At 38.0% G+C, this 27,071-nt stretch overlaps 1 protein-coding gene across 1 annotated transcript in view; it reads right to left on the bottom strand.

The window, feature by feature from the left end:
• LOC308416108 (chromosome-associated kinesin KIF4-like) overlaps positions 1-25,073 on the bottom strand; it is a gene marked incomplete at its 5' end in the record, with an annotated part of 74,914 nt that extends 49,841 nt beyond the window's left edge. Inside the window, 5 exon segments of the mRNA XM_080942588.1 lie at positions 19,243-19,337; positions 19,557-19,723; positions 22,709-22,765; positions 22,769-22,801; positions 24,864-25,073. Of these exon segments, the coding sequence (XP_080798714.1) occupies positions 19,243-19,337; positions 19,557-19,723; positions 22,709-22,765; positions 22,769-22,801; positions 24,864-25,073 (562 nt within the window).
• Positions 25,074-27,071: the final 1,998 nt, after the last annotated feature.

Raw genomic sequence — 27,071 nt, forward strand, 5'->3', positions numbered from 1 at the left:
CCTTCCCAAGGCACCTGCCAGTTAGCTATTCTGCCTGCCAAACAGTGACCTGGCCAGACAGTCCATCTAGCCTAAGGACACCAGTACATAAACTGCCCATGAAAAAGACTAGCTGGTGGACTTACTTTTCCTTCCCATGAGAGCAGAGGTGACCTGTGATTATGCCTGAAACTTATTGATGTGCAGTGTTTTCTGCAAATCAACAGACTCTGCAGGGCAACCCTGTTTCCTAAGAATGAGAAAGTGCAATAAAGTCCGTTCTTCATCCATTCAGCAATCTGGAAGATGTAGCACTGCTAGTGTCCTCAGCCCAGTGCTGCCTATGGAAGCAGTGCCCATCCTACCCCATCTCTATTCACCAACTATTCTCAGGAACCTTCCCATGCTCCAAAGTTCTTTGCCTGGCACAGAGCATCCAAGGCTAATAGGACAAGCTAGTTTTTGAGTGTCCTTTCCTTTCTGCTAAGATGTGTCCCGTGTTGTCTACAATAACCTTCTCAGTTTTTCAGTTCCCACTGCCTAATGTCTGCCCAAGCATAGATACCAGGAGGTGGTAGCAGGAATGATGGCCTTATCAGCTGTTCACTTACATGCTCTTGCCCAAGTCACTGTTGTCCATGTATCAGAGGTATTGCCCTACTCAACCTATGACTGCCCTGGCTTTCCCACACCCCTTTAATAGATAGGTATTTCCAAAGACGCTCTTCTGGCCAGTTGAGCTTTGATCCTCTGGACTTTTGACTGCTCAGTAGGTTTTGATCAGTTAAGTGTGGTGCCTCTTCCTCCCAGTGGGACCACATAACAATCTGCTCCACTCTCTATGTTTGGGCGCCCCTGGTGATCTTGGAGACAGTGAAGATGGTGAATTGCCCCTGGGGACACCAGGCACAGGATGGCTCGTAAAGGGTGGACCTTGAATGCCAGCCTGCCTTCACCTTCACACTACTTTCTCAGAGGGCTTCAAGCCAAACCAATAGCCTTTTTGTGTGACACATCTTTGAGGTGGGAAAGGGACCACTGGAGCTCTGTTAGCAATAACTGACTTTCAGTTTACTGTTCTGAAGCAGGGATTTCGCACAGAACTCACTTTCAATGGAGCTGAACGAGTGTCCCTCCTCTATGTGAAAAGAGAATAGTTTTATTCTTCATTCTGACTTAACTGGTTGACTTCAGTTAGTTTGAATGAGAGGAATAAGTTTTTTACATGGAATCAGAGGGTAAAAGCATTAACCCTCATCATTGTGATGTGTGGTATGTGCCTTCCCCTTGGATGTCACAGCCATTGAGTTCCCTGCAGGCCTCATGGACTTGGTCTTGTTAGTTCTAATGATAGCCAGACTTCAAGGAGACAAGGCAACCATGCAGCCAGTTCACTGGTAATTATGGTGACACCCACTTAAAAATTCATTTTCTTCTTAAAGACAGTTTGTTTCTTTGTTACATTTAAACTATGCTAATGGGTATCAGTCTTTTTGGGACTTGTATTAAAGATAGAAATAAAACAATTTATTCCAAGTAAAAAGAAGAAATAAAATGTCATCTGTTGAGAGCCATATACAAGTTAATTCTTGTTAAATATGTGGAGTATCTTAGATAATCTAGGTATTTGCTAAGTCAGATATCTGAGACTGAAATCCTTTATCTGAAGACAATTACTTAACCTTCAAGGAGGAGCTATGAATGATTAAAGAAATGGTTGGTTTTGCTTTTAAGTTACTAGAGAAGGGATAGCTACTGAAATGATAGAAATCTGGATTCAGGAGATCAAGGAAAAAAATGTCAGGAACCTCAGCAAGAGGAGAGAGTCAATCCCTGAAGTTCACAGGCTGGCTAGCCTAGTTGAATCAATGGGCTTCGGGTTTCATGAGAGATTCTGTTGAAAAGCAAGCAAGCAAAGAGGATAATCAAGGTACACACCCAAAGTACATCACAGGCCTCACACATACCAGCCCATATATACTCATTCTCCCTTCATTCATAATTTTCTTTATTAATCATGTTATTCATTTACATTTTAAATGCTATTCCAGTCTCAGTATCCTCTCCAGAAATCCCCCTATCCCATCCCCCCTGCTTCTATGGGGATGCTCCCCCCCACCTACCCACTCCCTCTTCACAGCTGTAGCAATCCCCTACACTGGGTCATCAAGCCTCCACAGGACCAAGGGCCTCCCCTCCCATTGATGCCAGAAAATGCTATCCTCTGCTGCATATGCACCTGGAGCCATGGGTCCCTCCATGTATAGTCTTTGGTTGGTGGTTTAGTCCCTGAGAACTCTGGGGATTAAAACAAATATTTGTTTTGGAGCTAGAGAGATGACTCAAAGGTTTGGAACACATTCTGATTTGCAGAGGACCCAAGTTCAGTCCCCGGCACTCAAGTCAGACAGCTCACAGATGCCTAAGCTCTCCTCTTGTCTCTGTAGGAACCTGTCCTCATATATACATACTCAAGGACATACACATATACACATGAATTTTAAAAGACAATTTATTTTTACTTTAAAAATGTTCTACTATATTCATAGCAGCATTATTCATAATAGCCCCAAACTAGAAGTAATTCAGATGTCCCTCAACCAAAGAATGCAGAATGGATGCAGAAAATGAGGTTAATTTAAACAACAGAATACTACTCAGTTATTAAAAAATGAAAACATCATGAATTTTGTGGGCAAGTGGATGGAACTACGAAATATTATCCTGAGTTAAGAAAAGCAGACCCAAAAGGACATGCATGTACTTGCTGATAAGTAGATATTAACCTTACAATACAAGATACTCACGCTACTTTACACAGACCCAAAGAAGCTAAACAAGAAGGAAGTCTCAAGTGAGAAATCTTGACTATCCCATAGAAGGTGGAATAAAAAAGTCATAGGAATCAGCAATGAGGACACATTAAAGGAATTCTCTTTTTGTGTGACCGTGAATCGTTGACAGTGATAATTTTTCATCCTATTAGTTTGATTGTTTTCATTAGTTACATCATGTATGAGGTTAATGTTGGAATATGTTTGACATTCTGTACATTATAGAAGACACATATAGTATGTGAGGATTAATATGATGAAATTGGTGACACTATGTACAAATATTAAAATATTTTAAGCTCAGCAAAAAAAAAGTCATGAAAAGCAGATGGAGGGAGGGAACTGGGTAGGAGAAGGGATGGAGAGAGGAAATGGATCAGGTATGGGGAGAAACAGGAAAGGGGGCAACTATTTGGATAATGGTATGTATGGATGACAACATAAGTTGCTGAGCTTAAAATATTTTAATATCTGCACAGGATCCAGAGAGTAAAAACACAGTATCCTGGAACCACAGACTTTAAGACCCCCCCCCCCGCAAAAAAACAACAATAAAAAAAAAAAAAAACAAAAATCTTGGGAAATCATTTTTAAAAGGCAATGACGGAGAAAGCTTGATTGTTAGGGAACCCAGCAGAAACCAAATAATGTTGTGGGGGCCACATAGCGTGAGTGGATAGTGTGTGTTGGGAATCTATAGCAGAGGAGCTAGGTGAGGGTTTGGGGACAAAGGGCCTGAAAGACAAGGTGGCAGTATTTAGAGTTCATCCTATAAGTGGGACAAGCTCTTTGAATTTCTATTTGGCAACAGGCATCACAAATGAAGTGGCATTTAAAGAGTTGATATAGTGTAGTATTTGGAATGTAGTATAATTTAATGGTCAGTCAGACCACTATGTCCAGATGTGCAGGATGGTGGTAACTTGGCAAAGACAACATGGAGAGAACGGAAACAGGTGCATCTCCACAATAGTGCTAAGGAAGAGCTAACAGCAGGTGGTGGGCACTCATTCCCAATTGGGGCAATAACTCTGAGTGCAATAATGATCTAATGGAACAGCAAAAAGAAAAGGAATCATGGGTTTAAAAAAATGATAGTAAAAATGTACAAATCAAGAGAATTTTTAAAAAGGGGTATCCAGTTTTAGCTTAAAACGCTCCTAATGACTATTACCCATACATACGTACATCAGCATCTCTTTCAACCCTAATTAGAAGTTTCTTCTGGCAGTAGATGGTGATTAAACAGAGCAGAGCTCCAACTGTCAACATGCAGAGAACAAGAGACTGTGGAATAATACTCAGCCATAAGGATCATCTGTACCACAACTCACCCCTCATGGATCTACAAGAATGAGGATGGGGACAAGGGGGATGGAAAGCTGCTAAGAACCACAGATAGTTGATGACATTAAGGGAAAAGGGAAGATGTACACATGAACTCATTGCACTTGTAAAAGTATGAATAACACCTGTATAACCACAATATAAACAGAATCTCAGCATGGACAAGAGGTGAGTGCAAAGTCCTACCCATGCCTGGGGAGCTACTGGTATTTGATTTCTGACAGAAATGTCAATTTTCTTTTATGGTGTGACACCAGACATACTGATTCCATTCCAGAGCAGGCCTCACAGAGAGGAACAGTCAGACAATACAAACTGGACTTGCTGAGGGAAGAGTGGGGCTGAGAACACATGAAACTGATTGGGTAGAGGAGGATCTGGAAGGTGTTAAGGAAGGTGAAAGAATATGATAAAAATACATTGCATGAAATTCCTAAAGAATAAACACGTTATCCAATCTCTCTGTCCATTGAAGGTTAACCAAATCTTTTTTTTTTTATAATAATGTGTACAAGAATCATAATCATATATTTATAATGTGATCTGGTACCCTCTTTTATTAAAAAATTTATTTACATATTTTATATGAGTACACTGTAGCTGTCTTCAGACACACCAGAAGAGGGCATTAGATCCCATTACAGATGGTTGTGAGCGACCATGTGGTTGCTGGGAATTGAACTCAGGACCTCTGGAAGGGCAGTCAGTGCCCTTAACCACTGAGCCATCTCTCCATCCCTTCTAGTACCCTTTTGTTTAATAACAAAGATGGACTAGAGCTTGCTATGTAGCCCTGCTGTACTTAGCTAAGACTGTTTAAAAAAAAAAAAAAAAAGAGCAGCAAAACCCAAGGATTGCTTTGGTGGTATAGCACTTGCCAAGCATGCACAAGGCTCTGAATTCATGCCTCAGCCTCACAGAAAATCACATAGGACTACAACAAAAGATATATAAAACTTCTACAAAGAAAATACTGGAAATACTGAAGCCACAAGTAAGTATGGAAATACTATATAGATTTAATATTCTTAATTTAATTTTGTATGGAAGGATGCTTTGCCTGCATCTGTGTCTGTGTCCATGTAGTGCACAGTAGACAGAAGGGAGTGTTAAATACCCTCGTACTGTTGTTATGGATGGCTGTGAGCTGCCATGTGGGCACTGGGAATCAAACCTGGGTACTCTGAAAGAGTAGCCAATTCAATAAACTGAGTCATATCTCTGGCCCATGTATACAAGAATATTTGATATTTAATAATTTATTTAAATGTTTTATTTGTGTACATGGTCCACCTATGCATATGTGTGAGGTTGTTAGGTGTCTCCCTCTATTGCTTTCCACCTTATTTTTGAGAAAGGGTGTTTCCCTGAAACTGAAACTAGATTGGTTAGACTGGATGGGCAGCTAGCAGCTAGGATCCTATCTACTACGCCTCTCTCAACTCTGGGATTATAGATAAACACTGCCATGCCTTAACATGGGTGTGAGGGATCTAAACTATGGCCCCCATCTGATGCTGTGGGTACTTTACAAACTGAGCCATCTCCCCAGGTTTACTTAGCTACCTATTCATTTATTTTTGAGGTGAAATAGCTTCATTGCCCAGCATGACCTCAAACTCCTAGTCCCATGTGATCTTTCAGCTTCAGCCTTCCAACTATTGGAGTACATGGTACCACACCATCCTAATTTTTATAATATAGAATACCCAGAAACAGATCAAGGCATATTTGGGTACTTGATAAATACATATCTATACATATAAAAGAAGTGGCTGCTTTTCAGTGAGAAAAGAAATTTTTAAAAATATAGCTAGGACAAATGGATATTTATATGGCAAAATTAGATCTATCCATCATATCACATACAAAAACATTTTAGGTAGATAAGAGACTTAACTGTGAAAGATAAACTGTGAAACTTTCACCAATAATGCAGAATGTCTTCAAGACCTTAAATACAGTAGAAAAGTACATCTACATGAGTGAGGAAAGTAAAGGTTAAGGATGTAGCTTGATCAGTTACATGTGCGTGGCCTTGGCTCCATCTCTAGAATGAGTGTGGAGAAGACACAGGCACACCATACAGGACTGGAAGAGCTCCAATGAATGTAATTATATGAATAACATATAAAGAACCCTTCTTTAAAAATACTGCAAGGAAGGCTGAGTGTGGTGGCTCATGCCAGCTCTTGGGAGGCTGAGGTAGGAGGATTGCTGTGAGTTTAAGATGAGTAGCCAATAAAAATATGAGAGGATAATGAATCCCATAGCCATCAGGAATGACAATTAAAACCACAATGAAATGTGATTTCATTCCTACTCAACCAGCAAAAGTTAGAAATTCTGACAGGGGGCTGGAGAGATGGCTCAGTGGTTAAGAGCACTGCCTACTCTTCCAGAGTTGCTAAGTTCAACTCTAAGTGACCACATGGTGGCTCACAACCACCTAAAATGAGATTGGATGACCTCTTCTGGCATACAGGTGTACATGCAGATAGATCACTCATACATTAAAAACATACATATATACATATAAATAAAAAGCCTTTTAAAAATTCTGACAAAAGTTCGAGGATAGCATAGTCAGTGAAGAGATTTGTTTGGCAAGCATAGAGACCTGAGTTCAAACCCCAGCATCCATGTAAAAACGCAGGCAAAGTGTATACTTATAATTCTAACTCCATGGAGGTCAGAGACAGGCCAGAAAGCTTAGGCTAAATGGTAAACCCCAGGACCCAGTGACAGATGTGGTCTTAAAACTCACAGTGGACAACATCAAAGGAATGACTTCTGAGACTGGCCTCTGTGTTTTACATACAAACACACACGCACAGTCAGAAAAGTTAGGTAATATTTGAAAACACAGTTTGGACCCATTTGTAATATATACACCTCGCAGTAGTTCTAACTGTAGAAATTCAAACTAGGCTGGGAATACTGGTTTTTCTTTGGCGAATTTATACTAAGTGCAAGACGTCGGATACAAAGGAGTCCATACTGAAAAAAATAATGTAGGACTAGAGGTTTGGGCTGTGGTTCTCCTTTAAGGAGAATAGAAAAGAGCACAAATGAACTTCTGGGAACTTCTAATACCGTTTCTTCATCTTACTGCTCCTTGTGTGTATTTTACTTAGTAAACATTCACTAAAACAGTGCAACTATCATCAGGCACTTTCATATGTGTACACTAATACTTCAGTGAGCTAACACACTTGCTAACTTCCTGTAATGTATTTGTAATCTATCTGGTGGTCGCTTAAATAGCCAAAATCTAAACAAAAATGGGGATACATGTAATGGGAAATATGCTTACTAACTAAAGGAAGAAAAATACCTGGAAGAGGCAATTCAACAAGGAACAAACATGGTCTATAAACATAAAAGTATATTCAACCCATGAGGCAACAATTTCACTTAGCAAATCAGTAACAATATTTAGTACAAAGAGGAATCAACTCATGCTGTGCCTTTTTGGGAATAAGAGAGCATCTATTTTAAAATTTTGTACTTTGGGAAAAGATGGAAAATTGAGGTATGCCACATGCCCTAGATTCTCAAATCTAGTTGAGTATTCTTCCACCAAGCAGCTGCTGGGCCAGTCGTACGAGTAAGACTGCATGAGTGCAGCCAGAGAGACTCGGTGAGGGCTGTTTGTTCACTTCTGACGCCTCCTCCAGGCTGCTCAGTGGCATGGCTGCTACTAAGTGTTGGCTCATGGGAAGAAAGCATTGTGCCCTTTCCATGTAGATGGCTGCCATGGCACAGCAGCCGAATGCTTGAGCCTCAGTGAACAAAGGAAACTTATATACTCAAGGTACTAAACAGCCAGAGAGGAGAAGCAATATACTAAAACACAACTTTTGTTTTGTTTTAAAGTTGAAGGAAAAAGATAACTTAGTATTAAAAAAAAAAAAAAAAACTCTTGAAAGAACTAAAACAATTAACTATTATTTGCCAAAAACAATACCATTTATCATCTCAAATAATAAAATATTAAAACAATTCCAATTTAATCTGGAAGCTACATTCCCATGAGAAAAACAACTTCATAAACCCGGGGTATATTCTTTGACACCCCTCTTACTCATAAATAAAAAAGGCAAGAGAAATAATACTAATAAATATTGGCAGAGGTAATTTTCTTTTTACCAATTTCATATCAAGAAACTTCAAGACTGCAATTAATAAAAATTGTATTGGAACACAAATATATTTCCAAATGGATGAATTTCAAGAACATAATGTTGAAGAAAATAGTTACGGAACACACATACATAATGAAGCCATTTATGTTAAGTTTAGAAATTAGCAGAAAATCAGTACATGTTGCTAAAAAGTACACAAATAATGAAATCAATGAAAAAGACAAATGTGACAGCCCACACTTACAATAGTAGTTAAATCTGTCCCTTAATCCAATGTAACCTGACCTAATTCCTTAGACTGCTTTGGCAAAATCCCTTGAAAACCTCAGTGGGAAAATCTATCCTTTTCTCAGCTTTCATTATGTAAGAACAATGAAGCATTTGCCACAAATGACAATCCCTTTCGGATGGAAACCCATACCTGGGCTTCTGTGTATCACACCAATCTCTGACTCCTCGATGATGTCTTATTTGACTAGTTTACTCTTGGCCTGAAAAAGTATGTGTTCCTCGCTATTATGTAGTGTTGCTTTCTCATTATCTAGTTCCATAGTTTTCAAATATATGTCTCTAGCCCAGATGTTTCTAATATCCAGAATTAACTACCTCCTCCAGGACTTTTTCTAATATGTATTCCAAATCTGATATACTCCAAATCATATTCAAAAGTTTTTCCTCTGTGGTCTTTTTTCTACTAGTCACTTGGCAGCAGGAGGCATTGCAAGAACAAGCACATTAGGTAAGTTGATTATTGTTGTAAACATCACACATGAACTGAGATGACAACAATAGTTCTAGGAGATACAATCTTCTGGATCCGAAGTTGTGCATGTGGCCCACTGTTGTGATTATGTGACATATGGCTGTGCTTCATTCCTGCCTTTCTTTCAGTTCTTAGCACCTTTCACTTTATTTAGGACTCAACTGCAGATTTTTATTACCTTCTTTGCCTCAAAAATCAAATCAGCCATTTAGATACGTCTGCTTTCCCCAATGTCCATAATACTGCATGTAGCAGTACTCAGACGGGCTGTACCCACCCTCTCTGCAGGTATTATGGAGGAGTCTAACAACTTTCGTATTTCACAACAGGTAGAACGTGAATCCTAACAGAGGAAGACTTATCTTTGAGAATGGAAATTGACAAAATTCCACTGGTAGAAGCTACCCCCATAAGACCCTCTTCTACACTCAAAACTACTTCAAATGCTAACAAGCACCTACCAAACTCTGCAGTATTAATGTAACTGACAAACTACATAAATATTATAGCATACTTTGTTGTTTATTAGACATCATTTTATTAGACACACAAAAATTTAATAGTTATAATGAGGCTACCAGTTACTAGGACTTCTACTAGTTTCTAACAATGAATTTGTTGAATCGTCATATCTCAGAAAATAAGTTTTATAAATGAGGCAAGTAAAAGTAGTAGATCAAAGACAAGGCAAGATAAAGCCCTCCAAATACACACAATCAGTGAGATTCAGACTGGGGAATCTGTAGGACAATCTGAATTCTTCAGTCAATAAGTTCCCAAGAATGTGAGGGGAAGAAGGGGTAGAGAAGCTATCTACAGATTTTAAAGGATCTAGAAATCAGGATATGGCACCTCATAACTGCAACTGCAGTCTGGTGACAGGGACAGTAAGTAGGAGTTAAGAAGGAGCATGAGTTTGAGGCCAACCTGGTCTTAGCGGTGAGAACCTGTCTCAAACAGGAAACAAAACCAAGAGCCTATCAAATAACAACAAAGTATGGGTCTTATTTATATTATTATTCAAATAAAATTGGAGACAATTTAATCAAGGCATTTTAGACAAGAGTCTATTAAAGAGTTCTTATTTTTTACATATACACACTGAAATGAAACAAGACATCTGGGATTCACTTAAGAATATTTTCCATCATTGGCCCCAAATCTGCCTACCTCACCAAAATGCTATCAGAGAAAGAAAGTAGGTAAGATACAGATGAAACAAGACTGGTCACATATTAATCACCATTAAAATTGCTTCACATATCGAGGGGAGTCATCACATCACCCATACCACTTTTGTACATGCTTGTAAAACATTCTATAAAGCACCCTTTTGGGGCTGGAGAGATAGCTCAGTGGTTAAGAGCACTGACTGCCCTTCCAGAGGTCCTGAGTTCAATTTAGAGCAACCACATGGTGGCTCACAACCTTCTTTAACAGGATCTGATGCCCTCTTCTGGTGTGTCTGAAGACAGCCACAGTGTACTTATATACATAAAATAAATAAATAAATCAACCCAAAAATCCATACAAGGAGTAGAAAATCCAACAACCAAAGCACAAAGTGAAAGAATAAAAATAAAAACAGAAAGCTAGTCAACCAATCTCTCAAATGGCACACAGAAAAGGAAGATATACTAACTAAAACAAAGCACAAAATCTGAGAGAAATTAAAATATAAAGTAAGCCTATTTACAATATTATGTAAACAAATTTGAAAAGCTACAGAAAATGAATAATTTTCTGAAAACACAAATTGGCAAAATTAAATCAACATATTAAAAATCAAATCATCAAAAGCACATTTGAAAATAATTCAACTATTGTATAAATGGTATTAAAACAAAAATAAAAGTTTTCCAAATCATTTTATATTCAAACTACTATTAGATGAGAAAGCATGTATACCAAAAATGTTATAGGCACTTTCTTACATGGATAGATTCGCAAAAGTTCTAAGATATAATAACTAACACATTAAATCCATCAGCAGAGAGAAAACATAGCCCCCATGGTCAATTAAGTACATTATAGAAAATCTATTTTTTAGAATTCTATAAACAGAGTATAAGAAAAAGGATACTTCTCCTATATATCTATTTCATATATATAGTCCAGGCTGGCCTCCAACTCACTATGTAGCTGAAGATGGCCCTGAACTCATGAGCCTCTGGCTTCTACTTCCTACATGTTGGGAATATGGTATGTCTATTATGACTATCTGATACTCATTTTTTATTTTAAAATATACAACTAGGGCTGGAGAGGTGGTTCAGTGATTAGAAACACTGGCTGCTCTTCCAGAGGACCCAGATCCCATTCCTAGCACCTAAATTGTGACTTATAACTCTCTCTTCTGACCTGTGGGGGAACCAGGCACATATGCAGTACACAGTCATTCAAGCAGGACACATTTATTTTATGACACATAAAATAAAATAATAATTTAAAAGTGCAAATGAGCAATTAAAGATCACTTTCTTAATTTGATAATGGCTATATTCTATAAATGTACAGTAGATAGCTAACAGTGAAGCACTGAGAACTTTCTGGCTGGAGTATTAAAAAAAGAAGAATGCCAATTATCACTGGCACCAACCCGTATAACCCTAATGAAGTTAACAAAAGAAGTGAGGCAGAATGAAATGGAAAGTCCAAAGTGTTTAACTGAAAATAATGTGACATCACTCAGGAGACGGGGTAGAGGCAGGTGGCCCTGAGTTCAAGAGCAGCCTGGTTTGCAGAGTGAGTTCTGAACCAGCCATGGGGAGGGAGAGAAGGAAGGAAGGAAGGGTGGGAGGGAGGGATGGAGGGAGGGAGGGAGGGAGGGAGGAAGGACCAATGGACGGACAGTGGATACCACTGAGACAATCTCTGAAACTCAACTGGTAGATGAAAGAAGCGAAGAAAGCAATGATGCAAGGAGGTAGGTAGGTACCAGACCAAGATCTGAAGAGGAATATTTTCCCAGACAGACATAGAAAACATCAACAAAGGCATGTAAATAAATGAAATAAATTGTATCAAGACAGCTGTAAAATTTACCCAAATTTTCCTTAATTTATTAATTGAATTCCAATTTCCATGACTTGACTATATCATTCTAAAATTCTCAGAAAGCAATTCTGGCAAAATAAAAGATAGGGAAACTTGCCTTTCCAGAGTAAAACACAATAAACACCTGACTCTTTAAAGATGCACTCAAAAACAATCGATCCATACTACAGAACAGTCTAGAAATAAATCCTTCTTTCAAGGTTTTTTTTTTTTTTTTTTTTTTTTTTTTTTTTTTTTTTTTTTTTTTTTTTGTAGTGTGAGGACGGAATATAGGGCCTTGTGCATGCAAGGTGAGCATTCTACCACTGAGCTACATTCCCTGCCTAATGAATAATGCTCTTCAGAACATGTGTGCATGCTCTTTTGTGAAGATGTTTTAATTTCACTCCAGGACATACTTAGGAGTAAAAGAGGGTAAATATGTGCTTTAAAAGGAACTCCTATTTAATAAACAACAGGATATCATGTAAAGGAAAAATGTTCCTCAGTTCCTATTTCATTTTATAAGCAAAAAGTAATTTAAGACACATCGGAATATTAAATTCAAACTAAGTCCATAAAACCAGGTAGGAACACACTTAATAATTTTGTAGTAGGCAAAGATTTATTAGATAAGACATCAAAAACAGTATGTTATTAAAGAAAAAAATTGACGGCTTAAACCACCTCCATGTGTTTTGTTTAACAAAAGACATCATTAAAACAGGTATGATTCAGCTGGGTGGTGTTGGCACACACCTTTAATTCCAGCACTTGGAGGCAGAGGCAGGTAGATCTTTGAGTTTGAGGTCAGCCTGGTCTATAGAGAGAGTTCCAGGACAACCAGGGCCACACAGAGAAACCCTGTCTCAAAAAACCAAAGACACAATGGTAAATAACATGGTTTGGTGGGTAAAGGTGCTTGCCTGAGTATGATCCCCAGGACCCACATAGTAAGAGAAACAACTCCACAAGTTATCCTCTGATCTTTACATGTCGATCTTGGCATGTGCTTGTGAGCATACACATATACACAAACGTATGCACACATATAAAAATGCAAAACAAAATAGGCAGGAACCAAGTGTGATGGGACCCACTATAATCTAGCAGTCAGGGGCAAAGACAGGAAGATCCACAGCTCAAGGCTATCTCAGGCTACATAGTGAGTTCCAGGCCAGCTTGAGCTACAAAACAAACCCCTATCTCAAAACAAAACAAAACAAAAAACGGGTAACTTGCAATCTGGAAAAGAATATTTGTAACCTAAGTACTTTCTGCTTAAACCCAGAAAATATCAAGAATACAAACCTCATCAAAAAGATAAAAAAATTCAAATTCTGAAAAAGGCAAGAAAGATCTGAGCAGACACTTCAGAAAAAGTAGAGTAGCCAGTAGACAGTAAGAATATTAAGAGGGAGCCAGCAAACATCATCTAGAAAATAAAATTAAAACTATGAGAATATACAATTTGACACCTATTACAATGTATGAAGCATTCTGAATTGTGAAGACATGAACAAGTGGAAGCCCTCATACACTGGAGATATAAAATGGTAGCAAGTATGGTAGATAATTGCTAATCAACATGAACACATATTTTACCCTCTTATATTCCTAAGAATATCTTGGAGTTCACAAAAGGGCACACACACAAATGTTCTGAACAGCTTTATTCATAATGGCTAAAAGTTGAAATAATCAAAAAAGATAATGGAAGTCAAATCATTGTCTAATAAAAGGCTAAAGGCTAGAACATTATTCAGAAATACAAAGAGACAATCACTAACCAAAGCAAGAATATACATAAGCCTCAAAAACATTATGCCAGGCTGAGGAACACAGCTCAGTAGTATAGTACTTGTCTAGCATGTGCAAGTTCAGTTGTCAGCACTACAAAGCAAACCAATGGACCAGAGAGGTCATTATGTGAAGCTGTGAAGACAAAGCCTGGATCGCCTCTGAGACACCAAGATGCTCAAGATGCTAGAGTTGTGGGATATTTGCCAAGGAGAGCTGTTAAAAGGGTATGGAACCACCCCCAAGAGAAAAAAAAGTATGTTATAATCAACACAGATGAAAGGAGTTGAAGATCTGAAGAGTGCTTTGACATCAGGCAGAAACGCAGAATTTTTGGTTTGCTCTTATGGTTTGCAGCCTTTCTTGCTTTGGTTCAATAGTTCCTCCCTATGCTTCCTTTCTTCCCTTTTGGAATGATAATGTGCCATTGTATGTTGGAAGTATGTGATCTGCTTTTTGATTTTGATTTCACAGGGGGTTACAGTTAAGAGATTGTATGAGTCTCAGAAGAAACTTTGAACTTTTAAACAGTGTACAGAAACTTTTGAAGTTAGACTTAATACATTTTTGTATTATGACAGGGCTACACGCCTATGGGGCCAGGGAGCAGATTTTGGTGGTTTAAATAAAATATCCCCCATAGGCTCATATACATATTTTCTACCTTTAATATGCATGCACACACAGACACACACATATACACACAAAGATTTTATGTGGCTGTATAAAATCTTGAATCCATGATGAGAGAAAACATATTTTTATTCTGACTGACTTATTTTGCTTAATATAATCTCCAATTGGTTCCATTTTCCTGCATGCTGAACAACTGTGTTCTTTGGCTACAACTAAAGTCAGCCTTATTTTTTAATGATTTATTTATTTATATATGTGTGCATCTGAATATCTGTGCATGTGTGAACGTGGAGGCCAGAAGATGACATTGAGTGTCTTCCACTATAGTTTTATGCCTATTCTTTTGAGGCAGGGTCTCACCTGAACCTGACTGAGACTCACATTTTCTCTGGTAGGTCGGAAGCCTACAAATCACAATGGTGTTCCTGTCTCCACCCTGTTCTGAACTGTAGGTATTAGCAAAATTTCTGGTTTGTTACAAGAGTGCTGTGATCCAAACTGTGGTCATGCTTGCTCAGCAAATTCTCTAAACTTCTGAGATATCTCTCTAGCCCCATTCTTAAAGTCTTACTATGGGCCCGGTCTGGCCTAGAATTTATAATCTTTTTGCTTCAGCTTTGTTTTATATTTTGTTAATCTTTTTAGTCATCTTTTATATTTGAATGAATTAAGAGTGTGGCCTTTATAGAGGAAGTGTCACTGGGGTAGGCCTTGAGGTCCTAAAAACCCATACCAGACCCAGTCTCTCAGAGTCAGCCAGTCTCTCTCTGCTTGTGGATTAGGATGTACCTCTCAGCTACTTCTTCAGTGCCATACCTGCCTGCCACCAAACTGTCTGCCATGGTGATAATGGACTAAGTCTTTGAAACTGTAAGCAAGCCCCCAACTAAATGCTTTCTTTTATAAGAGTTGCCTTGGTTATGGTGTTTACAATAGAACACCAACTAAAACCGTAAAGCTATGGATATATTAATTAGCTTTGACCTTGCCAATCATTTCATAATACATTTATATTATTAAAATATTGCACTATTTTGAACATATATGATGTTTATTTGTAAAGAATAAAACTCAGTAAACTTATAAAGAGAGGAAAAAAATCACCCTAACAATAGCCAATTCTATTTGGCAAAATAATTGATGAAAAACATATAAGATTTGAGATTTGCTCAAGCAATGAATAAATGCTAAAGCAGAGTTATAAGGTGCCTGGGTGTAGAAGGTCTATGCACAAAGTCCTTGGAAAATAATGGAAGATTTGCAAGTCCACACATTTAAGGAGATATGAGACTAGTCACTAGCCCATCACTAAGCTGGTGTGAAGGCAAACTAGAGAGAATACAAACTTTACAGAGTTAGTTCAAGAAAGCTACAGGACTGAAACCGACTAAAACAGCATCACCAGAAACTAGGAATAAATCCAAGCATAAAAACAATGTTAAAAATTATAAAAAGCTCTTGACAAATACCCATACACAATAAAAGCAATGCTCATCAACCAGACATGGTGCTTCCTCAACATGGGCGGAGGCTTTTATGAAAAATGCACAGCAAACATAAACTCAATGTAAAAACAAACTGTTTATTCTCTCAAGATCAAGAACACTACAATATTCACTTATTACCAAATAATGTACTGAAGCTTCTTCTACAAGGACAAATAGGTAGAAAAGAAAAATAAAGAAAGAAAGAAAGAAAAGCATCCAGATTGTAATGAGAGAAGTTAAAATTCTCTCTTCACAAATCCTAAAGTCATCCCAAAAGATCTAACCAAACTATTAGAACCAACAAATTGGGTAGGTCAATGGATACAAGATCAACTTATTAAACTCAATAAACACTTTTAAAATGAAATTAACAAAACAATTCCATTTTAATAGCTCTGACAAGAATACTTAGAAATGAAATTAACAGAACCATTAATGTAATACTTTAAAAAAGTAAAGCTCATTAAAAGATAGTAAAGAAAACAAGACAGCATTCACAATTTTGAGACTGAACATTGCTGAAGGCAAAGCTCTCCACATAGATCTGCTGACTGGATATGACACCTATGAAATCTCCTGCTGGCTTCTTTGCAGGAATCAATAAGTTGATCCCTAAATTGCCATGGAAATTTCAGGAACCTCAAAGAATCAATGCAATCTTGAAAAAAATATGTTGGGAGGTGTCACATTTGCCAACTTTAAAAGTCACCAAGTATAGTAATCAAGTCAGGGAGTTGCTGGTGAAAGTGAAGAGACTAGTCTAAGTACTTCCTTACGGGGCCAAGAAAATTCAGTGGGAAAAGAACAGTCTTCAAACAAATGATAATTGATAACTGGATATACACACGAACAAGATTAGAAATAAGAAAATAATCTTAACCTCCATGCAAAAATTATTTGAAATGAATCAAACATAACTGGTACAAATGGTCATTTTCCCTAAGAGGATATACAAGTTGTCAATGAGTATGTGAAGCAATTTTCATCATATAGATGAAAACCACAATGAGATACTATTTCATAACTACTAGGAGGGCTAGAATTAAAAAGAAATGAATATGGGCTGGAGAGATGGCTCAGTGGTTAAGAGCACTGACTGCTCTTCCAGAGGTCCTGAGTTCATTTCCCAGCAACCACATGGTGGCTCACAACCATCTATATTAGGATATGATGCCTTCTTCTGGCATGCAGGTATACATGCAAATAGAATACTAAATATATATAAAATAATTCAAGAAATATTTTTTAAAAGACTTAAATACCCAGTACAGTGGTGCAGGCCTTTAATCCCGGACCTCAGGAGGCAGAAACTGGAGGATCCTTGTGAGTTCAAGGCCACTGTGGTCTACATAGTGAGTTTCAGGATAGCAATTCTATTCATATATACCAAAAAGAAATAAATATTCATAGCCAATATGGTAGTAACACATGCCTATAATACTAGCACTGGTTACATAGTAAGTTCAAGGCTAGCTTGGGCTACATGATACTTGATTAAAAAAACAAACAAACCAACAAACTAGCATCATTAGTCATAATAACCAAAGAAACAAAGACAAACAAACAAAACTTGGAAACCACTGAAAGGAAGAATGCATCAATAAAAGGTGTTATTTCTATAAAATCAATTATTAAATTTCAATGAAAAGGAATGAAACATTGATACATGCTATAACATGGGTGAATTATGAAAACATGATTTAAGAAAAACAGTCAATGAAGGAAGGGCTAGGGCCATAGCTCAAGATTAGCATGCACAAGAACTTAGGTACTAGCTCTAAAAATATCAGTTAATGAAAACAGGGCACATACTATAAAACTTTCTACACGAGATGCTCAAAAGAGAAATGTGTAGAGGAGAGAATTCATTATTGCCAGGGCAGAAGCAGACACTGAAAAGAGAAGGGAGTGACTGCTAATGGGTATCAGCTTCTTTCCAGGAAGAATAAAAACATTCTAAAATTTATTTTGGTGACAGTTAAACAACTCCTCATGAATATGCTAAAATCCACTCATTGTATAGTTTTAAAAGGACTGAATTGTCTTTATAGAAAAAAAGGTTAGAATGGAGTTAACCAATAACCCAGCAAGTCTATCCCTATGTATGTTCTCAAGATAATAGTTTGTCTGAGGTCAGGCACAGTGGCACTCCTTTACCTCAAGCACTCAAGAGACAGAGGTAGGTGGATCCCTATGAGACCCCAGCCTGGGCTACATACTGAATTCTGGGTGAGCCACAAATAGAGAGAAAGTCCCTTTCTCAAAACAAAAACAAAACCAGTTTGTTTGTATGAAAACTTATATAGAGAGGTTCAGAGAATAATACAAAAGCTAACGTTGGACAACTGATGAAAGGAACAAAATGTGATATAACCATACAACTGAATATTGCTCAGCAATAAAAGGACGGGGTACTGATTAACATGCTCCATGACTTTATGCTAAGTGAGAGACATCAGTCACCAAAGCTCCTATGTTTTCTCTAGAGATAGATGGGAATGAGGGGTGAGCTCTGTGGATTATGGTGCTTCTCTTTGGGGTGACAAAATATTCTGAGATGAGGCTGTGGTGATGTCTGCACAACTCTGAATATACAAAATCCATTTACATGTACAGTTGTAAATACAATATGATTTATACACATTGTATTTCAATTATGTAAATCTCTTCCCAAAAATCAACTCAGAACTAAACACCTAAAAAAAAGAAGGCAAGAACCTTTAAAAGTATATTAAGAAAGCTAAAAATCCAAGTGTGAATATAAAACAAGAAGGGCGTATATAAAACTCATCCAGAAACGAAAACCAGATGCCAAAGAATAACTCATACGTATCTCTGGGTTACTGTAATGTGACTGGAGCGAAGATATAAAAAAAAACATGCTGATAAGGTTTACACATGGCAACATCTGAAAGGAACAGTGAGTACACGGAACAATAAACTAGACTATTTTAATTATAAGTTGATAGAGATATATTAAAACTAGAATTTATTGGACCAGATGTAAATCAACTGAGGAGGAGATTACAATTTCACACCTGAATTTGTGAATCAGTGCAAGGGAAAGGAATAATTTTTCACTATTTCTGAAAGTGATTTCAAATCTGAACTGTAGACACTTAGAAGATGAACTGAAAGAGTCCCTTCAAAATACCAACAATAGCAACAAAAGCATGCGGGTTTTCCTTGAGAGCTGACTGTAAATGTCTTACCCTCTTTCAGACGATCTCCCTCAGCCTTAGTCTTCTTCTGTCTTTCTGATCCAGCAAGGTCTACAAGATGCAGCTTGGAACGAAAACTGCTATTTCTGTGATAATAATAGGAAGGCTTGGTGAAAACAATATACAAGCTTAAGAGCAGTTGAGCTATCAGAGCTGATTGGCCAGCTCTCATTTTAGATCAAAACAGTAAAAGTAGCTCCAGTGGTCATTAATGCTTATCATTCTAAAGTTTGAACGTCAAATCAACCTAGGCAGCCACCTGGCATTTGGCCTCCACAGAACACAATTGTGACACTCTAACTTACTTGCCATTTTTCTTCATTTGTTCGATGGCGATGGTAAAGATGGCATAAGAGCGAGATGACTGTGAGTTCATAGCCGTGGAGGCCACAGTCCTGGAGTTGTTGCCCTGCTCTAGACAGGAAACAGTGTCCGAGGCGACTAGCACAGTCTTCTCTGTCAGTCCCACAATCTAATTGCAAGAGGGAAAAAAAGCTTCCTTGAATTCCTTCTAATACTTGACATCAATATAGGGATTAGCAAGTAAGAAATGCCTTCCTGTTCTAGCAAAATAGCAGTATACACGAGAGTTGTGAAAAGGTGGACTTTTAAACTCTATGATGATGTCTAAGAAGCAAGGTCTCCAATCTTCCCTACAAAGTTGAAAAACAGGGTAATAGATAATACTGGAGTCAGAGTAGGTCTCTAGATCTTGAAAGTTAGCTGGTTCCTAAGGAGTCCCAAGTCAAAGTCAACTTTTGCCCCCAAAGAGATCAAGTATAACACAATTGCTACAGCATTTCTGTTTGCTCCAAATTCCTCCTGTGCCAGCAATCCACTTTATACTCGCTTTTCTTTTAGAGGAAACAGTATGGCAGGCTTTCTGGATCTAGGAAACCACAAACATCAAGTTTTGGGCATAGTACTTTAAATACCTGGGGGAATTTACAGAAGTCATTCTCTTAAGAGTTTGGAGGTCAGGTGATAGGCCTAGGGAATTCATGAGTTTCCTGCTAGCCTTAGTATGCTATGATCTTAGTCTAATCTGTATCTGAGACTCTAATTTCTCTTTCTTTATTTCTAGCGGCTGCCTGCTTATCCGTTAGAATCAGTACATTATAAACCAAATTCATCTTGCTTTCACTGATACCAAGCCTCCTTCCTACTGCTTCATGTTTATTAAAAACTATCCTCAACGTCTCCAAACTTTAAATCATTGTCAGTTCCTCCTACTCCTTCATATCCATACATCACTAACTCAGATATTCTTAGGAATTGATGACTTCCTTGTTTTTTTTTTTTAAACCACACCCACAGCAACATTACCTTGTGTGGAAAAACAAGGCAATGATTTCCCCAATTGCATCTCTATTAGCCTAATCTTTCTCCCTTTCAATTCATTTCCAGTCAGCCTTCCTGAAATGCCAGCATACTACTAACACCAATACTAGATGATGAAGATACAACAATAAATTCTCTCTAAAGTTCCAGGAGCAACAAAATTGGAAATATAGATACAAAAGATAAAAAACCCACTATGAGAAGCCAGGACAATGTTTTCATCAGAAGTTTGCATAATTGCATACTGTTGGTAGGGGTTAGGGCATAGAGAGAAACTAAGATGTTTCATAATCTTTTTCTGACACATGTTCTTTCATTTCCCAGACCAAGTTTTCTGTCCCAGACAGACTGGTCTAGGCTTATTTAACTTTCCTGCTATAGTTATCTTCACTATAAAAAGTCTTTTTTAACAATTCATTTATTGTACAAGCATATGTGTACACACACACTTAGCTGCTACTGCAATGCATCTGCCAAAGAACACGTGTAGAGGTCAGATGACTTGTAGGGGTCAGTTCTCCACTTTTATCTCATTGGTTGCAGAGATTAAACTTGGTTATACCACTCTGGAAATCAGTCTGGCGTTCTTTAGAACATTGTACATAGTACTACTTGAGGACCCAGCTATACCACTCTTGGGCATATACCACAAAGATGCTCCACCCATACACATGTGCCTATAAATACAAGCATGCACACAAATGTTCGTAGCAGCCTTATTTATAATAGCCAGAAGCTGGAAAGAACCCAGATGTCCTTCAACAGAGGAGTAGATACAGAAATTGTGGTACATACACACAATGGTGTAGTACTCACTCAGTTATTAAAATCAATGATTTCATGAAATTCCTAGGCAAATGGATGGAACTTGAAGCTATCATCCTGAGTGAGGTAACTCAATCACAAAAGAACACTCATAGTATCCACTCAATTATAAGTGGATACTAGTCCAAAAAGCTTGGAATACCCAAGGAACCATCCACAGAACTTATGAAGCTCAAAGAGAAGGAAGACCAGAAAGTGGATGCCTCAGTCTTTCTTAGAAGGAAGAACAAAACATTCATGGGAGGAAATAAAGGAACAAATGGAGAAACAGGGATTAGAGAAAAGATCATTCAGAGACTGTCTCACTTGGGGATCCACCCCATATGCAGCCACCAATCCCAGGCACTATTGCTGATGCCAAGAAGTGCTTACTGGCAAGAACCTGATATGGATGACTCCTCAGAAGCTCTACCAGAGCCTTACTGATACAGAGGAGGATGCTTGCAGCTAACCATCAGACAAGGACCCCAATGAAGGAACTAGAGAAAGGACTGAAGGAGTTGAAAGGGTCTGCAACCCCATAGGAAGAATAAAATTATCAACTATCCAAGCCCACCACAGCTCCTAGGGACTAAAATATCAACCAATGAGCTCAAATGGAAAGACCCATGGCCCAAGGTACATATGCAGCAGAGAATAGCATTTTCTGACATCAGTGGGGGGAAAGGCCATATTATTATTGAAGGCTAATTTTCCCAGTGTAGGAGAACACCAAGGTGCTGAGGTGGGAGAGGGTGGAATTGTGGGAAAGGGATAACATCTGAAATGTAAATGCAGAGAATTTCCAATAAATGTTTTAGAAAAAAAAAATAAAACTTAGTTATAAGGCTTGGATATCCAGTAGAATTTTCTTTGATTTTGGCTATCTTTCACATCTGTTGTAGACAACAAAGTAATCAGAAAGGTGTCTTTTGATAAGAGGCAAGTGTGCCTAAGGGTTGGCTTGCTCAATTTTAATTAACTATACTTGTAGCACGTGGCTACCATACTAAAGAGCTTGGTTTCAAAATCCTGTAAACAATTAATGTTTAATTGCTGCTACATGCTTTAAGAAATAGCAAGAAAATGATGAAACTGGATTTCTTCCCATAAGAACACTCATCTAATAATTCTAGATTAACTAAAGGAATTTGTGCTAAACACAACCTGAAAGACTGGGATGTTAGCAATCATCAAAAGCACAGTGGTAAAAACAAGGGACAACATGTTACCAACATTTGCAATAACATCAAAAAGTGAGAAGTAAAAAAGAACAAGAAAAGAGAAACAAAGGAAGGAAGGGTAAACACACCTTTATGCCTTCCTTAGGATCCTCCCGGATATATATTTGAGAAGATTTCTCACAGGATTAACATAGAAGGTCCAAAATTTCTTCATTATATATCTGATATTATTGAAAGAAAATGACAAAATACGTTAATAGTGGCCATCTCTATGTGAATTGCAAGATTATCGGTAATTTTTGATAATACTTATAAAGGCTATAATGGGCATCGAATAACTCTGTGGTAAAGCTCTGGTCTTGCCTACCATTCACAAGACCCTAGCATTGCAAATGACAAAAGCAAAGAGAAAACAAAGGCGAGGAGAAGAGAGGATAGGAAAAGGGATGGGAGAGGAGGGGAGGGGAGGGGAGCGGAAGGGAGAGAATAAAGAGAAGATGGGTGGACACAGGAGAAGACTAGAGGGGAGGAAAGCAGAAGAAAAGAGGGCAGTAGGAGAGAAGGAAGAAAGATCAGAGGAGATGGAAAAGGGGAGAGGAAAAAGAGAAGGGGTAGAAGAAAGAATAAAGGCAAAGAGGAAGAAAAAGGACTTTAAATGTATGAATTTGATATTGTATAGAGATATATTCATATAACAAAATTAATATTGCTTTTAAGATAGTCTCTTGGAAATAGCAAGCACACAAAGTTATGTTTGGTGTTCAAATTCAGTGCTGTAAAAATGATTTGCATTATTTATTTAATTATGTATATGTTTGTATATATGTGGGTATACATATGTGAATGCAGGTGCCAATGGAGGCCAGGGGCATCTGATCCCCTAGAGCATGGAGAACCAAATCTGGGAATTCTCCAGGACAGCATGTGCTTTTTCTCCATGGAGACACCTCTCCAGACCCAAAATTCAGTTCCTCAATGGTATCATAACAGCATCACTTTTACCAATTTAACCAATTAAAATGTAAGCTTTAGACGGGGTGGAAGTTGGAAGCGAGAGAAAAGAAGAGTTGTTAACTAATACTTCAATAAAACAGTAAAACTTTAAATGATTATGAGAATGTTTCATATGTGATATGCACTACACTTCTTCACTGCTATTGCTGATGTCACTATTTAATATGCTAGTTTCTCCAGTCATTGTATATTCAATTACCTTGACCATGGCTGGATTAATCAAAACTAAGTAGGCTGATCTGGGTGGTGGGGTTGGAGAGATGGCTCAACGGTCCTCTACTGTATAGAGGACCCAAATTTAATTCCCAGCACCTATGACTGGCAGCTTACAACTGCCTATAACTCCAGTTCCAGGGGATCCTATGCCTCTGGCTCCCTCAGGAACCTGGACTCATGTGTACATACCTACATATATATGAACACAGAATTTAAAATAAAACATTAAAATAAAGGGTAATTGTAATCATCTTTAACTCCCCTTCTCATTTTATCTCTTATATCTGATAACAATGCAATTCAACATCAGGATGAACAACTTACATACAATTTTGGATTACATGCAAAATCTTTGTAAGTTTAGCATAGTTCCTCATATATAGATATCACTGCGTCACTTGAGTAGAACCAATAAGTTAGCTTCTCAGAAGCCAGAGTCTCTAAATATGCCTTATGCCTTTTGGTGTCATGAAGTAGGACAGTCAATTTTGTACTGATGTACACTAGAATTCATGAGGTCAGTGTGTTTAAAATCTGTTAGTCCACTGATATCTCCCAAATACATGATCTAAGTACCCAGATCAGGGTTTGGCACATAGTAGATGTTCAATAAGTATCTGTTACATAAATATACATTTTATCACCACTTACACACAGCATAATATTTCGCCTGATTTTTAATAACATTCTTCATGAAACAGCAGCAGCATTATGATTCAAGCCTTAGCAGTGAAGTGAAATCGAGCACTTTTCTGCAGACTCCACAGAGAATCAGTAATAGAAGCCAAACTAAAATTAAAGAATTCCTATCATATTTTTGTACAACAGTGCCAATTCTTCTAATATTCAGATTAAGTATATAATTCTAATTAAGAACTGGGTAACATCCAGATCCAACTGAGCAAGAAAGTTTTGGCTATCAATTTATTAAAACACAATTTACTAAAAATTCAATTTGCTGATTTGAGTCCTGCCAAGAAAAATCTCATTTTGATGTATTTTCCTTCTCAAAGATATTCTTGAATTTAGAATACCTTGAAAGAAATCACTTACCTCCAAGTAAGACACTTTCAGAGTAAATTCAAAGTCAGTCTTTTGAATATTTTCCTTGAAGAGCAGTTGTATTACCCTGGGGATAACGCCAATGGCCAAGTCATGTTCTTGCTCTGCAGTGTATGCACCTCCCATTGAGTACGTTTTTCCAGATCCAGTCTGCCCATAGGCCAGGACAGTTGCATTGTATCCTGGCAAGACAGAAGCCATGTGGATGGTAGTTCTCAAAGCTATTCGTCTAGTTAACATATTACAATTCCATGAGCCATTGCTTGTAACTAACCTGAGGTTGCTTTCTTAGGACAGAGTCTATTAAGAACAGCAAATACAAAGCAAAGTTCTGTGTGTTCCATGGTTTTGAATTCCTCAAGAAAAGCAAAGAAAAATACTGACCTCCGACTGTGCCACCTTTTGAAAGCCCTTAAGAGCTAAGAAGTCAAATATAGATGTGACTAAGATAATAAAGGCCGCCAGGTCATGGTAAAGAACCTTTCAAAGATTTACACTTGAGTATTTGTACTTCCAAACTTGAATAATTCTAAATTATGGAAAATAAATACAAGTCTCTGCCAGGCTTTTTACCAGTGCTCTGGAGGCAGAGGCAAAGGCAGAAGATGCAAGGGACTCTCTGACCTCAAGGCCACCCTGGTCTATAGAGTGAGTTCCAAAAATGCCAAGGCTATACTGAGAAACAAACACTAATCAGCTACAGGGACAAAAATGATTCTGGTATGCATTTTCTTATGAAAGTCTTGCCAGACATGAAAGCACATGTCAGTATCTAAAAATTGGGTGGCTAAAACAGAAGGATTAAGAATTAGGACTGGAGATATAGAGAGGTTCAGTGGTTAAGAGCACTGGCTGCTCTTCCAGAGGATCCATGTTCGATTCCAGCACCCACATGGCATCTCACAACCATCTATACCTACAGTACCATGGGATTTTATGGCTTCTTCTTGGCTTCTGTGACCAGCAGCAACACATGATACATAGACATACATAGGGCAAATTACCTATACACATAAAATAAAAAAAAATAAATCTTTAAAGAAAAAAGGAGTTGGGATGGAAAGAGAATTTGAATAAGCAGTATTTTAATTTTTTATGACAAATAACAAATTCTTATCTGAGGACTCCAGAAGATCAACAGCGTCAACTAACCTAGAACCTTGGGACTCCCAGAGACTGAACCACTGACTGAAGAACAAGCATGGGCTTGACCTAGGCCCCTATACACACATAGCAGATGTGCAGATTGGTCTTCATGTGGTCTCCCAAACAACCGAGGGGGAGGGCGCAGTGCCATCCCTGTGATCCCCTTCCCCTATTTGGGCTGCCATGTCTGGCCTCAGTGGAAGAGGATGCAACTAGCCCAGCAGGGAATTTATGTGCCAGGTTTGGGTGAAACCCAGGGCATGATCTATCCTCTCAGAGAAGAGGAGGGATGGTCAAAGGAGCTGTGTGAGGGTAAAAATGGAAGGGGAGGGGCGGCTAATATTAGGATATAAAGTGGATAAATAAATGAAAAGAAGTCCCTATCTGAACATACAAAAGCCACATTGTCGGGTTCAATGTACATGTAGCCTTTAAGTATGACTAAATATGACACAGAACCCTTGCTAATATGGAGTATTAATAAAGATTCATCCATTCATAGATGTTCATGAATCAGGCCTGGCAGTTTTCCTATAGCACTTTCAAAAGTTCTATCTAAGCTGGGTATGATAGAACACACCTTTAATCCCAGCACTCTGGAGACAGAGGCAGAGGGTTCTCTGAGTTTGAGGCCAGCAATGTCTACATAGAAATAGTGAGTTCCAGGACAGCAATGGTAAAATAAAATACTAAGACCCTGCCTTAAAAATAAATCAAGACCAGACTGAGTTACATAGGGATACTCTGTGTCTAAAACAGGACAGAATTTTTTTTTAAGTTCAAGATATAATTGACTGAAAAAAGTGGGTTAAAAGTAATTCAATGGGGGCTGGAGAGATGGCTCAGCAGTTAAAGAGCACTGGCTGTTGCAACCACATGTACTGTGTCTAAAGCACTTTGGACTCTGGTACCAGAAGTCCAGACTATAAAAGGGTACTTTTGAGGTGAATATAAAAAGACCAGATTTGTTCTTACAAATAAGAATGGTGTTAAAAACACATATATTGGAATCACTTTCTACCTGCCACTGTCAGCAAATAATACAGTTTAATT

Source organism: Micromys minutus (genome assembly GCF_963924665.1).
Source record: "Micromys minutus genome assembly, contig: SCAFFOLD_112, whole genome shotgun sequence".
Lineage (NCBI taxonomy): Eukaryota > Metazoa > Chordata > Mammalia > Rodentia > Muridae > Micromys > Micromys minutus.